Here is a 16,445-nt window from a genome sequence, read left to right on the forward strand (position 1 = left end):
TTCTAGAATGGTTTCTGCTACCTGTATAAGATATGGTCCTTTAATTCAATTACATTTTATATGAAATATTTTTCATGCTTTTTTCAACACTGGTGGTGATATGACTTCAAGAAATTATTTGATTGTTTCCATTACTCATTTTTATTTTCCACTACATATATGCTATTGAGAAACATCATTTTCCAAATGATGATACAAGGCATTCTGAAGATACCCGAAAAATGTAGATGCAAAATGTATTTCCTTAATTGCAAATTTATTAAGCTAATAGTACTCTGTAGGTAATGTTTTATTTTAACACAAATGAGATTCTGTTTGCTCTTCTAATTTACTGAATAGTTTTACCGATTTGGTACGCTGTGCCACAGAGCAGTGTTTCTCAGATTTTAAAGCAATTTGCTTTCCAAATGATATGTTCAAATGTATTGTTGAAATTTTAATTCATATATTGTAACTCACAGAGAAACTGTATGAATATTTTGCCTTTGTTGCTTAGTGCATTACATATTGCAGGCAATAGTCGCTTACATTTTGTAACATTTTCTTCCCCCTAATTCCATGAACCACATATTTAAAAATCATCTTTTAATGTCAGTTACACTTCTTCTGAAAGCTGTTGCATACATAGTTTTACTCAGTATAATTTCAGAACAGGGACCTAATTTTGTATTACCTTCAGAAAAGTTGGGTCGCGCTAAGTTGTAGGTGAAAATGTTTATTAAAAAGTCATTAACATGGATATTTCTATGGTGGGGGTGGCGTTAGGAATTAGTTGTTACATCGTGTTATGTTTTTCACAAAAATATAATTTATATAAAAGGCTAAATGCCTTTACCTTAGATTATATAACAACAGTTAAACTATTAAAATAGAGTTTTCATTTACATGAAAAAAGTAAGAGGGCTTATTGTTAAATTTTTGAATCATTTAGATAAGAAATCTTGTTCAGACATTATGGCCAAAAATACCATGTTGGGAGTTTAATTAGGAAAAGACTAAAAAGCTCCAACTATTACAAGGTTTTCTAAAACTTAAGAATTTTTGTTTAAAAGTCCAGTGAGCAGCCAGGAAGGAACACCACACAAGATTAATCAGATAAAAACCACCTTTTAATGTGCTTAATTTTGTAATATGATGAAAGAGCCTTGGGCCAATTCATGAAACTTGGCTTAAAATTCTTGGCTTTTCCTTTGGCAAGATTTGTGATCTTAAAAAGTTAATAAATTTCTGGATTTCTGCTTCTTTTCAATAAAAGGAATGATGTCACATTCCTTTTACTGAAAAAGCCTAGTCAATGTTAGGTAATGAGCCCAGTCTATATGGTAATCTATAATTATATGGTAATCTATAGCATGAATTGTTTCTCCCAGTCCTTTTGGTTCTTACTATCTACTTGGAAACCTAATTATTTGGTCTGCTTGATCTTTCTGGCATCCTTGACATTCAAGCAATAATTATTAAGAAAGAAAATCAACAAATGACATGTTCTGAAATATTTACATAATGATAATCAAAAGCCTCCATCGTATCAGTTAGTGAGGTCATTTTTGACTCTTGTGTAGGGATTTGGGTTAAAAATTCTAGAAATTTTGACAGTCTCTTTTGTCCCCAACTCTTCTGCTAACCAAGTTAAACTATGTGTATTGTGATTTCTCCTGTTTTCTGCATAGAATCATTTCCCCCTCAAATCTTTTAGCATCTCAATCAACCCATAACCTCTGAGATGCATCATGTTTAGTCTTTTGCTTAATTGCCTTACTGCTATTCTGGAATGTCCTTTGAGTTGCCTCTCTGAGTAGCACCATTTTCTCTTTGGTCTACTCTGTCATTCTAAGGAGTTCAATATCATACCATGAAAGAATTTTTGGACTTGAAACCAGAGACCAGGTTTCCATCCCAGCCATGCCCCTTGGAAATTAAATGAGTAAATTTCTCACAAGTAGAAAGGACATAAATAGCTAGTTCATCAACATTACTGTGAATATTGATGATGCATCATTAAAATAATCTTGCAGACTGTGAGGCACACCATATATTTAAAACATTGTTTTGATTATTGTGTACTCTTTCATGGAATAATAGTAAAAGCTATTTTCCATTGAACAGGCATTAGGAACTGAGATCAGAATGTGGAAAAAAAATGATCACAGACTAGCAGCCTTACAGAGCCCCAGTTTCAAATTAGTATGCACAGATGTTATATTCTTATTCTACAAAATCCACAGACATGCAAATATGGGTACAAATATTTGGTTACAGATAGATTAAACCTGAGTGTTTTAATGTATAATGTTATTTAGAATCCTGAAAAATAAATTAATGCTGATCATTACTATTTTTTAACATTGCCAGATTTCCAAAAACAAAATAGCCCCATGAATAACAAGATAATTCTCTAATTCATACCTGCTCTATTATATGTTTGTTTTTGTCATCATTTAGGGACCTCCTGGCTTACCTGGTCTCAAAGGTGATCCTGGTTCCAAGGGTGAAAAGGTGAGAGAAAAAAATGTATTATGATTTTGATTTTCTGGTAGCAGAGGCAAGGATTTTTGCAGATCAGAATCGCTGAAAAGGAAATTTCAAATGATGAAAAAAGCTGCCAATCTTCAGAGTCCCAGATGTATTCAAGGGGAAAATATGCAAAATAATAGGTAAAAATGTACCATCTTGTCAATGTTTCCACATAGGAACCATATGGAGATAGCATATGTTTATACTAAAATAACTTCAGCAAATAAGCAGATGGGAAAACAAAATGCCCATTTTTACATTTTTAAACATGAAAATAAATATGATCTCCCAGAATGTATGCTGAGTTCAACAAAATAAAGAAAATAAGCCATTTTCAGAATGGTATTAATATTGTTTGGATTATTTTTAAATCTCAAAAGTCTATGAGGATTGCAGAGTCTCTGAAAATTAGAAATCATTTCATATGAAGTATAATGTTTATTAAAATAATGAATATTTGGTTGTTTATGTCACCAATATTGCATATGCTCCTTATTGGTTTATTAGTTGAGGGAGTTCTAATTAAGTAACTGCAAAACTGAAGATAATATTTTTGGAAAAGCATTTTGATCCATCATACCCTGAACCCAAATTCAAGGCCTCACTGAATAATAGCAGGATATGCTACTGCTGAAGGGAAGTGTGAGGTTCTTAACCGTCCCTTCCATTCAGGAAGGACTTATTTCAAACATTTCTTATTTATGGTTTTAAAAATGTTATGTCTCAAGGATTTAATGCACAGAAATTTGATGACTGGATCTTAATGGCATGGTTATTTTTATATGTTATTACGACATTTTCTCTGCCTTCCCAAAGGGTCATCCTGGTTTAATTGGCCTCATTGGCCCTCCGGGAGAACAAGGTGAAAAGGGTGACAGAGGACTCCCCGGATCGCAAGGATCTCCCGGAGCAAAGGGGGATGGGGTGAGCAACAACATAGCTGTTGTTTCCTACTCCTTTCCAGTAATTCACACGCACAAACACACGCACACATGCACACAGCACATATTACTTGAGGCATGAAAAAGGTTGTAATTCTGAGGGTTTCTATTCTGATCTTGTTAAGTGAGTGGATTTTTCAAAAAGGGAATTTTATTTAACATTAGAGTAAATGAAAAATAAGATTTAAAGTGGTAGTCATAAAAATTGCAGTTCAATAAATCATTATACAACCATTTATTGACTCCCATCACATATAAGTCATTATTCTGAGGAATGAAGGGACATAAGGATATATAAAACAAAAAAGCTTTGCAGCAAACTGGGAAAAACACAATTCTCTTTACTATGCAAAAGTTGCTTTTCAGATTCATAATGGAAAGTTCTTAGGCTATTCCACATATTCTTTAGTTCTCTGAATTTTGCAGTGTGTGTTATTGTCTTATGTAAAACCTGAAAAAGCTGTCGTGGTAATGAAATCTTTAATTGGACAATTTTTTCTTTAGGGAATTCCAGGTCCTGCTGGTCCCTTGGGCCCACCTGGTCCTCCAGGCTTACCAGTAAGTACAAGACAAGAGAGAGTCCACTTACAAATATACCGAAGAGATGCACATTTACAGATTTTTATCTGTACCTCTTTCTTTGCATTTTCTAGGGTCCTCAAGGTCCAAAGGGTAACAAAGGTTCTAGTGTAAGTACATCACCCATTGGCATTTTAATTTTTCGATGACATCTAGTCAAAGGCTTTTTTCATGAGTTAAGTCTTGTTTCTTTCTCTTTTTGGCAGGGACCTGCTGGCCAGAAGGGTGACGGTGGTCTTCCAGGGCCTCCTGGGCCTCCAGTAAGTGCATGTTAACCAATGTGATGTTCTAACAAATAGCATCCTGATACTGCCGAGGCTTTCTCTGAATTTCCTGGATGGAATAAAAAAAGTTCATTCAGTCAAGAGTGCTAACTTTGTAGGAAATGATAACTCCATCTATCAAGAGATCAGGTTGCCCAGCCAATACTTATGTTTTCATTGTTTTCACCCTTTAAATTAGAAGATACCATAATTATATAATAGTCTTGTGTATTGGTTTTTCAAAAGAATCATATAATTGTATGTCATTCTTTAATGAAGCTAAATGATTGTAGCCCACAAAGATATATTTATATCTGATAATAGGAATAAAGACAAAAGTTCAGGTGTTTGACATTTATATCCTATTGCACATAGTGATAATAATAACCTCCAATTATTAATACAGACATTTTACATGTTTCCTCGATTACATAACTACTAATTGGTAGAATTAAAATACTGATCTGTATGTAAAGAAATGTCAGTCTCCTTTCTTTAAGTGTTTCCAGCTATATGGTTTAATTATTTAGATTAGCTCTATTATTGCACAAGTATAAATTCAAGTCTGTATTGCCTTTAAGTCCATTAAGTTATAAATATTTGTAGAATGAGTGTAAAGAATGGAAAGCTGAAGGTTAATCTGTGCAGAATTGGCAAAAATGTTGTTTGTAAATCTTTGGAAATGAATAGAAATGGTGAAAGCATATCATAGTGTTTGTAAATAGCAGAGCTATTGTGTGGGTATGACAGTGGTTGAAAGGGTAAGTCTAAAATGTATTAATTCTCAGAGATTTCAAAATCTAGTTGCAGAGACAGAACGTGTAAATAATGACTAATTAATAAATAAGAGAGTAACATTATAATATCTGCACTTTACAACTCTGTGCTATATTGCTTGTATAGATACATGGCTAGAAATCATCTATTTGTGTAACTACCTCAAAATTTCCCAGTAGGTTCCTTATAAAGAATAGACACGCACATAAACTATGTGCACATGTCTTATACATAGAGTTTATAGGTATTAAGGAAAACATCACAAAGATAAACCAACTTTGATTTCTAAGAACAATGATTAACTCAAAACAACTAAAATCTGCAGAATATTTTACTTTAGGAAACAAGTTTGCATACATTATCTCTTTTACAGGGTCCACCTGGTGAAGTCATTCAACCTTTGCCAATCTTGTCACCCAAAAAAACAAGAAGGCATGCTGAAAGCATGCTAGCAGATGCAGGTGACAATATTCTTGATTATTCGGATGGAATGGAGGAAATATTTGGTTCTCTCAATTCTCTGAAACAAGATATTGAGCATATGAAGTTCCCAATGGGTACTCAGACCAATCCAGCCCGAACTTGCAAAGATCTGCAACTTAGCCATCCTGACTTCCCAGATGGTATGTTATTAGTACACAAGAAAACAAATGTACTGGGGAAGAGTCCTCTCACAGCTGGGGAAGAATTAGCGAGGTCAGGAGTCAGAGAAGTTTCCTGAGAGAGGTTTAGTGGCCTGAAATCTATAGAGGTGCCTGTAGTTTTGCCCCTCCAACAGCCCTCGTCCTTCAGAAAGATTAAAAAAAAAAAAAAGAAATATTCTAAACCTCTAAGTTACTAATGTACATTGTCAGCTCATTAATTCTAGTTAAAATGCTTAATATAGTCTAAATAAAATTAAAACAAATAATTATTAATTCCAGCCTCATAGAAAAAAATATTTACATTCTGCATGAGTCAAGATATTCTCTGGAAAATATTAGATAAGTAAATTTTCATCAAACTATGACAAGATAATTTTTAGATGATTGTAATTTACAGAAATGTATTTTGCCGAGTAACTTCCACAGAACGGGTATCATGTGTACTCACCTATGCGTATATTACCATGTAATTATTATTTACATCCAAACTCATTTTAACTTGATATGAGTAAAATTCACATGATTAAATAGCATAACCGAATCATGTTTCACCCATCAGTTTAGCTATGATTTTTGGTGAAAAGAATTATTTAAGAATTGGAATAATTTGGGGCAAAAATTTGCCTTTCCTGGATCCACAAATAAACAGAAAAACTGAGCAGCTTGCTTACTAATAGTAATCAGGATAATCTGCTGAATACTTATTTGAATGATAGAATTAAGGGCTAAATAACTCAGTACAGACAGGAAAGTTTAGTGCAAATCAGAAACATCCACCATAACTGAAGAATGTCAATAATTTCATTATCTTTATCAGGCAAAGCTTGTTAAAACTAAAACATGGCAATTATTAAAGGTCTATGCAAACTAATATACAAGGTATTTGAATTGATAATATGTTTTATGAATATACATTTTTTTATATTAACTCAGTCATATATATGGAAAATCTTACTTTTAACTGACACTGGTGTGCACAGGATTTAGATAATTTAGTGTAAGCCTGTGCCAGAAAATTTTTCCTTCTAGTCACCACAAATTTAAATATACTTGATCAATCCACTAATTCTTATTGAATTTATATGGATTTCAGAAAAAAATACAAAGAATATGTTATATCTATATTATATACCTTCTAAACTTCTGGTCCAGATGAGAAAGGGAATCATTCATAATTAAAAATCAAATGTAAAAGATGACCACATGTGCTGAGTTATGAAACAACATATGATTAATTGGAATATAGCAGTCATGAAAAAAAGACAGTGAACCATGGAATTGGTTGCGCTGTGAACTATAGTTCCCAGTGCTTCTCAGGACAATAACTAGTTCATTAATTATTTAATGTGTTAATTGATTATGCCATCAATTATTAATAATTAAATAATTATTCACTGAACATTTGCCAGGCATTGCTTTTCATGCAGAGATTCATGGATGAACAGAGGATGAATGCTCTCAAGTTGTTTATGATATAATGGTTCAGACAAGAAAAAATACAATCAATCAAAAATAATAATAGTATGTTATGACAGATAATATGAAAGTCACTGGTTACATGGATAATTAGGGTGTAAGTCCATTTTGGATAAATAGTATGTTACTATCTAAGGAGGGGACAATTAAGCTGACACCTTAGAAAGTTTGTCATACACAGTAAGAATCCAAAGCGTATTCCAGGCAAAGATTATGAGGCATTTGCAAAGCTTGGAAGCAGATTAGATGTTGGTGTTTTTAAGGAACTGAAAAAAAGGTTGCTGTGATTGAACAGTAGTGAACAAACTAGATAATGACTTGAAATGATCTGGAAAGTTGCAAGATGGAACCAGGAAACAGGTTTAGGAAGTTATGGAACAAATCTAGGCAAGAGATGATTATGGACTAAATTAGGGATATGGCAGCAGGAATGGGAGAGGGATGAATTAGAGATAATATCCATAAAATGTTGAAACACTTTATTGAACAAAGATATCCTTCCAAGTTTTGTGTATGATAATTAATATATCAATATATTGTCTGAAAAAATATTTAATGACATTGGTACTGAATAAAGAATGATAAAAATGATGCTTATCATGTGCTTCAAAATTATATATTCCTAATACCATATAAAATATCAAAAATTAAGAGTAGTAATCTCAGATTGAGACTCCCCTCATTGCCAAGGGCAGTCCCCTTTGTTGATTGCAGATGCAGTCAGCTGTAAATGCAATTACCTGGTTATAGATGCAGAGCCATTTATGACCCTCCCAGGAGTAGTCAATCCAGAGCTCTCTTAACCTAATAACTGGGCACTGTAACTTAGCCAAGTTAATATATGAATTTAGCCATCATATATTCCAGTATGCCCAAAGACACAAAAGGGATTTGTGTGGGGAAAAAAAATCTATGAACATTAATTTTCTTGATTTTCTTTTTGTAATGAAAGTTGATATCTAATGCATTCGGTTTTTGATAGAATTGAATTTGTATATAGCATATTTTTCCTGCCTTTTAGGTGAATATTGGATTGATCCTAACCAAGGTTGCTCAGGAGATTCCTTCAAAGTTTATTGTAATTTTACATCTGGTGGTGAAACTTGCATTTATCCAGACAAAAAATCTGAAGGAGTAAGTACCAATCTGTTTTGGTGGTAACTGTTGACAGTTCCTGCCATGTTTTTGCAATATTGAGCTAAACGAGAAAATTATACTGTCATATTTTCATTTATCTGCTTTTCTTACAGGGTAATTAGAGCATTTCATCTGCATAAACATGAATAAGGCACCAATGTGATGCACAGAGTTAACAAATACTCATCTCCTTTATTTTTTTACTCAGATGTGTTTGTTATGCACCTGCTTGCTCTTCAAAATTCTATGGCTTTCCACGGCACAGCACAACTAAATCTTAAATTTTAGTGCATGTATAGTATTCTGCCCAAATACCACATGGTAGAGATCACAGCTGCATATTATGATCATAATATATAATTTTATAAATAAGTGGTCTTTTATCTAAAATAATAATATTCACCATGCTTGCATGTTTTTTAAATGTGCTGGTATTTTCAAATAGATTACTTGATTACCAGCAAGCAGTATCAATATACTTGAGCTCTACCTTGAAAGTTAAATGTAAATTATTAAAATAAAAGATTTTTCACTAGTATAATTATGTTATCCAAACATACTATAGGTAGGGAATCTTGTCTTTTTTATTATAATAAATGTCATTCTTCTTAGTAAATGCTCTGGGCATTCAGAGCCATAGAAACGCCTTCAGGCAAAGCAAGATTGCTTTTTGTGTAGCTAATCTTTTTAGGAATCAAATTAAGTGTGCGAAGGACCCCTGAAGGAGTGTGGGGAAATGGAAAACACCTCCCCTTACACTGATTACTATAATTCCCCACAATGAGGCCTTATGGACCTTATTTTTTGCTGGTTGTTGTAAGTCAAAATAAGTGCAGATCTATTTAAAAATTCCTAACTGTTCTGCCCAGCAGGGAATAGTGAGTCATGCTCCCTGAAAATGTCTTTTCCATAGCATCCTACCCTTAACAACTGGCTAGATACTCCCAGAATGCCTCCCTTGGCCATGGATGCTGAGGGTGCCAGCCTTGCTGGATGAAGAGGATTGGCACTGTGAGGGTTCCTTTGGCAAGGAATTCCACCATGCCCTTGGGATATGTCGACCAGCTTGGTTTTATTTTCTCATCCTCCTTTTTGAACCACTTGTGAAAATAGGAAAGAAAGGCCTCAAGCTTCACTAAGTGGAATTTACACAATCTATCTCAGATTTTGTTATCTCATTTTGTGTAATCCAGGATAGATATCATCATAAAAACACTTCATCTTCTCAGTCTCATGAAATTTTCTAATATGCACATAAGCATTACTATTCAGAATGTTTACTTAACTTCCTAATTTTCCTGTTCCTTCGTGACAGGTAAGGATTTCATCTTGGCCAAAAGAGAAACCAGGAAGCTGGTTTAGTGAATTTAAGAGAGGAAAACTGGTATGTTATTACCTGAACATGAAATGGTTTACCTTGTACTTCATAAATGAAACTCATATTACTAATCTCTAGATTCTGTGAATGTCTAAATTGTACTAAGCAAGATTCCATATGTTCTGAAGTTTGCGCCATCTATATCTCTTAAACTACTGTGGTATTTTAGAACAGGCTAAAATTTTTCTATCAAGTAAATGCAAATTTGTTAAATTTACTGGAAAAAAATATGCTCAAGTATGCAGTTCATTAAGTTTCTGAAATACAAATCATAAAAAGGATTTTGTTAGAAATATCAGATGTGGAAGAAATAATATCCATTTAGGATCTCTAACTCCAACTATTTTATTTTCTGTCTACTTGAAACCTAATTTAACCTTAGTTCGCCATTTCAATGAAGAATTTGGTAATGTGCTGTGTTTTTGCTTATTGTTAGATATGGAAATACAGTGAATTTATTGACCTTTTATTTGTATTCCCAGCACTTTTGCTTAGCTATTTCTAAATAATTGCCTGTTCACTCTCAATAATTATCTAGACATATATTAAGATTATATGCCAAAAATAAATTAATATTTAAAAGCTATTAAAAAGATCCATGTGTTTAAAATATAAAATATTTTTATTAGAGGAAGTCAGTTTTCTTTAAAAGTCAATTTTCATTTCCATTAACAACTATTTATCCAGTTATTATTCTTACATGAACCTACTTACATTAGTTAATGTTTTGCTGTGTTTTGTTGAATTTCTGTTTGACCTATAATTTTCAAGTTCAGTCTTCTAGTTGCATATTAAATAGCTATGTTTGTTTTATCTGTGCATGAAATAGAAATGCATAAAAAGATAGAACTGTGTGTGTTTTAATTATTTTTAAATTTTGTATTGTTTTCCTTAGAATGCATTTTCCAAATAGATTTTATCATCCAGTCTCACAAAATCCTCATCATATGATCTGTTAATCTGTAAGGACTAAGTAAAATCATTTTTAAGGAAGAAAGTCACAGATAACAACCTTTATATTGACTAAATTTATAACTAGGTGAATTTTTTCCTTTTAAAATTTGGGTTCATATGTTTTAGCTAATTCCAGATGTTTGTCATACCCAATTAAAACAATTTATGAAAAGGGTGGAATGAGACATATTTTTAATAATTTACAATTCAGGCTGTTTTTCTGCTATGAGTAAGAATAATTTTTGATTAGGTCAAGAAATATTAGCTAGTGTTGTCTCAGACATTATGCCTGGTGCCAGTGGTTTGGTGATGAATAAACTCACTGTCTAAGAGGGGAAGGCAAATAAGCAGAGTCTGTCCTGAAATTCAGAAGATCAAAAAGACCTTAGATGACCATGGCCCCTGTATTAGTTTCCTATGGCCACTATTACAGATTACCACAAACTTCTTAGCTTAAAACAAAATAAATTAATTCTTTCAGGTCTGGAGGCCATTCAGCCCAAATCCAGGTGTCACAAGTTCCATACTCACTTCAGAGCTCTAGAGGAGAACCTATACTTTGCCTTCCAGCCTCTGGTGGCCACTAGCATTCCTTGGCTTGCAGCCACATCCTTCCAATATCCTGTTTCATCCTTGCATCACTTTCTCTTTTCTGTGCCTATGTCTTAAATTCTTCTGTCTCAGATCTCCCTCTGCCTTTCTCTAATAAGGATACCTGTCATTGAATTCAGAATCCACCCTGATAATCGATGATAATATCCCCATCTCAAGATCCTTAACTTAATTGCATCTGCAGTGACCCTATTTCCAAATAAAGTAGCATTTACACCCGGGGATTAGGACATACGTGTACATAACATTTGTGAGGACCACATTCAACCCACCATTGTCCCCTTCCTCCCACCAAAAAAAAAAATAGGTAAAAAAATGGTTAGAATAGGTAAGTTATGCAGTTTCAAAAAAATAGGAAAAAGCAACAACAAAAACACAAACAGCCTTTGCATTGTTCTGAGATCCAGTTTTCATTGTTTCACTATTTTACCACTATATTTTTTAAGACACAATTATAATGAAACATTGTTTTGAAAATAAAAACAGGTTTTCCAATTTTTATGAGTTAGGAAGAGATAAAGTGACTTTTCCAAATAGAAACAGCACTTATGTAACTGTTGGGGAGACAATCCTGATTTCATGTAATTGTATCTCTGGGTTTTCTGACCTCAAATGCACATTTTTTCCCCTTAAGTAAAAATGGGTCTATTGATTCTGGGTCTATACATGCTTCTGGGATCACAGTTCACTGCCAGCAGTGATTTAATTCTTTTATAGTATAAAAAAGGAAAAGAATTTTTACATGCTTTTTTATTCATTTATTCCTAGCTTTCATATTTAGATGTTGAAGGCAATTCTATTAATATGGTGCAAATGACATTCCTGAAACTGCTGACTGCCTCTGCTAGGCAAAATTTCACCTACCACTGTCATCAGTCAGCAGCGTGGTATGATATGTCATCTGGAAGTTATGACAAAGCACTTCGGTTCCTGGGATCAAATGATGAGGAGATGTCTTATGACAACAACCCTTACATCAAAGCACTATATGATGGCTGTGCGGTGAGTTTAATCTCTGCTTGCTTTCTCCTTTCACAGAGAGTTACAGTAGCATGTGACCATCTCAGTTTAGTTTAAGCCATATTTCTTTCATGAAATGAACCAGTTGTTAAGATTTGATGACATTAATTGCTAAATTAACATATTAGAAACTACCAGTATTCACACACACGTGCATACACACACACACAAACAAATTCTGAAATGCATATGCAGACACATTTTTAATACAAGGGAATTTTAGATCATGTGTTATTTTATGGAGTTTGTTCTAGCCTTTAATACTATTATAACTACTTATTTTTGAAATGTAAAGAAACAGTACTGAAAACAAAAACTCTACTTCATTTGCCACCTTAATCTAAGATGCTGAACTGAAAAATAAAGGGATCAATGTTATACCATAGATAATTTTCATCCCTGAACTTTGTTTATAAGGAGTTTGTAGAATTGGTAATATTTTGTATCAGTTTTGGGGAGCTACTATTATTGTTTTGTAATTTTTAGTCTACCTTCTTCACACATATGTGAAGATGACTCATATAAGAAAATGACACATTATACCCTAAAAAGCTTATTCCTTCAGATGAATATAGAGGGCTGAATAAAAGTTACACTTACAAATAAGGAGGCTCATGCTTTCAACAAAATGAGTGGAATACAAGTAGAACAAAGAAAATAAAGTATTAAAGGGTCAAGCGTTTTTGAAGAATTTGCTAATATTAATGTATTGATAAATATTCTTAAAGTTAATATATAGCAGAAATGTTTTGACTTTTGAACTCCTCAATTATAATTCCTATACTGTATTCATTTTTTGTTGTAAAAATTTGAATGCATCATATCTTAGTTATAATTATGATGGTAAGTATTTACTTTAGGGTATGGTCCAGTACAATATCAATTATCATATTAAAATATATTATCAACCAAATAGAATTCTTTTCAGTTGTGGACAACATTCAAGTATAATACCTAAATAGGGAAATGGACTTTGGCCCAGTGGTTAGGGCGTCCTTCTACCACATGGGAGGTCTGCGGTTCAAGCCCCGGGCCTCCTTGACCCGTGTGGAGCTGGCCCATGCGCAGTGCTGATGCGTGCAAGGAGTGCCGTGCCACACAGGGGTGTCCCCCACGTAGGGGAGCCCCACACACAAGGAGTGCACCCATAAGGAGAGCTGCCCAGCACGAAGGAGGGAGCAGCCTGCCGAGGAATGGCGCCGCCCACACTTCCCATGCCGCTGACGACAACAGAAGCGGACAAAGAAACAAGATGCAGCAAAGAGACACAGAGAACAGACAAACGGGGAGGGGAGGGGAATTAAATAAATAAAAATAAATCTTAAAAAAAAAAACCCTAAATAATTACAGTTAAGTTTTAAATGTAATTGTTACTCAACATTTTAAAATGCTTGTAACATCAGTTTTATAACTAGAGTTAAATAGGTTGATGATGGAAAATTTAACTCTCTTCTCCCTCATCTGCCTAGAGGATTTAGAAAAAAAAAAATGTGTTTAAAAAATGTGAAATGGCCGTGTGTGTAATTTTTTATTTCTGCTTAATTTTACAGTCCAGAAAAGGATATGGAAAGACTGTGATTGAAATCAATACACCAAAAATTGATCAAGTACCTGTCGTTGATGTAATGATCAATGACTTTGGTGATCAGAATCAGAAGTTTGGATTTGAAGTTGGCGCTGCTTGTTTTCTTGGCTAAGATTAGTACAAAGAACATATAAAACCAACAAAAAATTTACCTTGGTGCCACCGACCCATTTTATGCCACATGCAAGTTTTGAGTAAGGATGGTATAGAAAGCAACCTGGTACATATGTACCACTTAGGAAATGTTTATGCCCTTGCAGGGGAAGAAACACATGACTAAGGCTATGAAAATCATAAAGTTTATAAGATAGTGTGGCTGAACTAGAAAACAGGGCTGATTAATGATTCCCCAGTTCTCATCTCTCCTTTTCTATTTGGATTTCTTTGGTGCTGTAGGAAAAATATAAGAGAAAAGTATATATTCATAAAAGATATGGTGCTCACTACCATCCATTAAGGATGTGCTAAAACATTGTGTTTAATAAATTGTAATTATTTTATGTACAGTTCTATACTGTTATCTATGTGTCCATTTCCAAAACTTGCACGTGTCTCTAAATTCCATCTGACTCTAATTTTATGAAATTGACAGAACTATGATGGCAATAAATATATGTACTATGAAAAAATAAAGTTGTAATTTCTGAAGACTTCTAATTTCCTTTCTTTGATTTATAATAAAATGCCTTTGTATATATTGATGTTGAAGAGTTCAGTTATTTGAATTCGCCAACAAAAATCTCAGAGGGCAAAAACCTGAAGACTTTCAGAAGCACACTCAGAGAAACTCTTCACTGCTGACAGTCATCAGCCAAAGTATCATATCTTATATTGCTTTTTTCAATGCTATACCTCAAACTTTTTCTTCCCAGAATCCAGGATTTTGCAGAATAATTGTATATGTGGAAAATAAGCAACTTTATATTTTTGGACAGGAAAATGTGAATGAGAAGCTATTTTAACAAATCAGTGCCTCCATCAAGCAAACAAACAGATGTGAAAATTTTTCTCTGCCTTATCTCATCTCAGTGTTTTTAGTGCGCTTCGATAATGGAGATTAATATTAAAAATGGAAACTAATTATTTATGAATTTGTGCAATGTCAGATTTTTAATCAACTTGAATTTGGTAATAAGCTGCATATAATAATAGTTTCAAATATTATCTTATGAACCGCATAAATATTACTTCTTTTCTTTCAAGATAATTTCATACATCTTTTAACCTACCTAATTGCTAAATAACATATGGGTGTACTGTTACTAACAGTGCTTGTTTTAAAAGGCATACTTTTTCAAGACAAAGCAGTTTTTTCAACTAAGGTCTTTTCTTTCAGGTAGCTTGAAATAGAAGTAAAATTTTAAAATTACAACCTAACCATTGTATCTATTTTTAAGTAATATATGTAAGACTGGAAAATAATTGTGTTTTATAATTTCTTATATAAAGTGTTAAATTAATTGATAACAGATTCCACTGGAACCTTTATCACAAAAGAGCAAGCTTGTAATATTGAAATTAAAAAGTGAACAGTTGTCATTCAGAATTTCTTTTATTTTTGAAATCACGTTTGTAAATGTCCTTTCCAAAAAGAAGATATGAATCGTATAAATAAACTCAAATCTGTCTACCTGGATTGGTCATTCTCTTTCTTAACTAATACCAAATTATTCTCTATTTCAGAAAAGGCTTTCAATTCTGTTTCTTGACCATCCAGATTAGAAAAGTTTTATATTTTACCCTTCAATGATAAGTTGTTTTAATTCCCCACATGTGTAAAATAGTAAACACCTTATGGAAATACTAAACAAATGTAAATTTTATTTAAAATTTCAAAAAGATATTTTTATAATTAAACGTTTTAAAAAGTCTCAAACATCTGCTTCATAATTTCAGAAGTAAAAATAGTCCTAGAAATTTTATTTGAATTATAGGCTGTAAATTATACATACAACAGTATTTTTCATCTAAAGGGATTCTATTCATTGGATAATTTACTTTAGTAAAAGTATGTCAACAAGGAGTAATATTTTCCATAAAGCAATTAGTTTTTTTTTGGAAAGCAGTGTTATGTGGGCTTTTAAATAAAATAACATTAAATTTGGCATTCAATAGGAAGAATGGACAAATAATGTAATGAACTATCCTTTTCAATTCTTTTAACATGTGGATATGGTTTACTTTATAGCATTTGATATTTTCTCAATCCCTTATAATTGATTTAATTTGGGCAAGGGCAGCTCTATGGAATTGAGTAGAAGCCAGTAGAAGACATTCTAGGCCTGTCCAATGTATATATAAGTTATTCAAGTATAAAATATGGACAATAATATTGACCTTACAATTAGGGGTGGGTCTTAGGCCTGAATTTTCATAAAATTTGTTGTAACTCCATTTAAGAAAATAATGCAAAATTTCAAAAATAAAATACAGGAATACCTAATTAAAATGGGTAAATCCATGACAAAAAATTATTAATTTATAAAATATACCAGTACCAAAAATAGCAAAAATCTAGGAAAATAACATTGGTTTTACTAACTTTTGCAAGGGCCTTTGTGATAT

The 16,445-nt window shown here is 32.8% G+C and overlaps 1 protein-coding gene across 2 annotated transcripts in view; it reads left to right on the forward strand.

Annotated features, from left to right (window-relative positions):
- COL11A1 (collagen type XI alpha 1 chain) overlaps positions 1–15,513 on the forward strand; it is a 206,312-nt gene extending 190,799 nt beyond the window's left edge. For both annotated transcript variants that reach the window (XM_004481221.4, XM_058303110.2), the window contains 10 exons: positions 2,443–2,496; positions 3,331–3,438; positions 3,960–4,013; positions 4,109–4,144; positions 4,241–4,294; positions 5,448–5,697; positions 8,216–8,328; positions 9,647–9,715; positions 12,044–12,277; positions 13,846–15,513. In XM_004481221.4, coding sequence (XP_004481278.2) covers positions 2,443–2,496; positions 3,331–3,438; positions 3,960–4,013; positions 4,109–4,144; positions 4,241–4,294; positions 5,448–5,697; positions 8,216–8,328; positions 9,647–9,715; positions 12,044–12,277; positions 13,846–13,992 — 1,119 coding nt within the window. In that variant the 3' untranslated portion in view covers positions 13,993–15,513. The remainder of the gene's footprint in view (positions 1–2,442; positions 2,497–3,330; positions 3,439–3,959; positions 4,014–4,108; positions 4,145–4,240; positions 4,295–5,447; positions 5,698–8,215; positions 8,329–9,646; positions 9,716–12,043; positions 12,278–13,845) is intronic.
- Positions 15,514–16,445: the final 932 nt, after the last annotated feature.

This window comes from Dasypus novemcinctus, chromosome 9 (assembly GCF_030445035.2).
Source record: "Dasypus novemcinctus isolate mDasNov1 chromosome 9, mDasNov1.1.hap2, whole genome shotgun sequence".
NCBI lineage: Eukaryota > Metazoa > Chordata > Mammalia > Cingulata > Dasypodidae > Dasypus > Dasypus novemcinctus.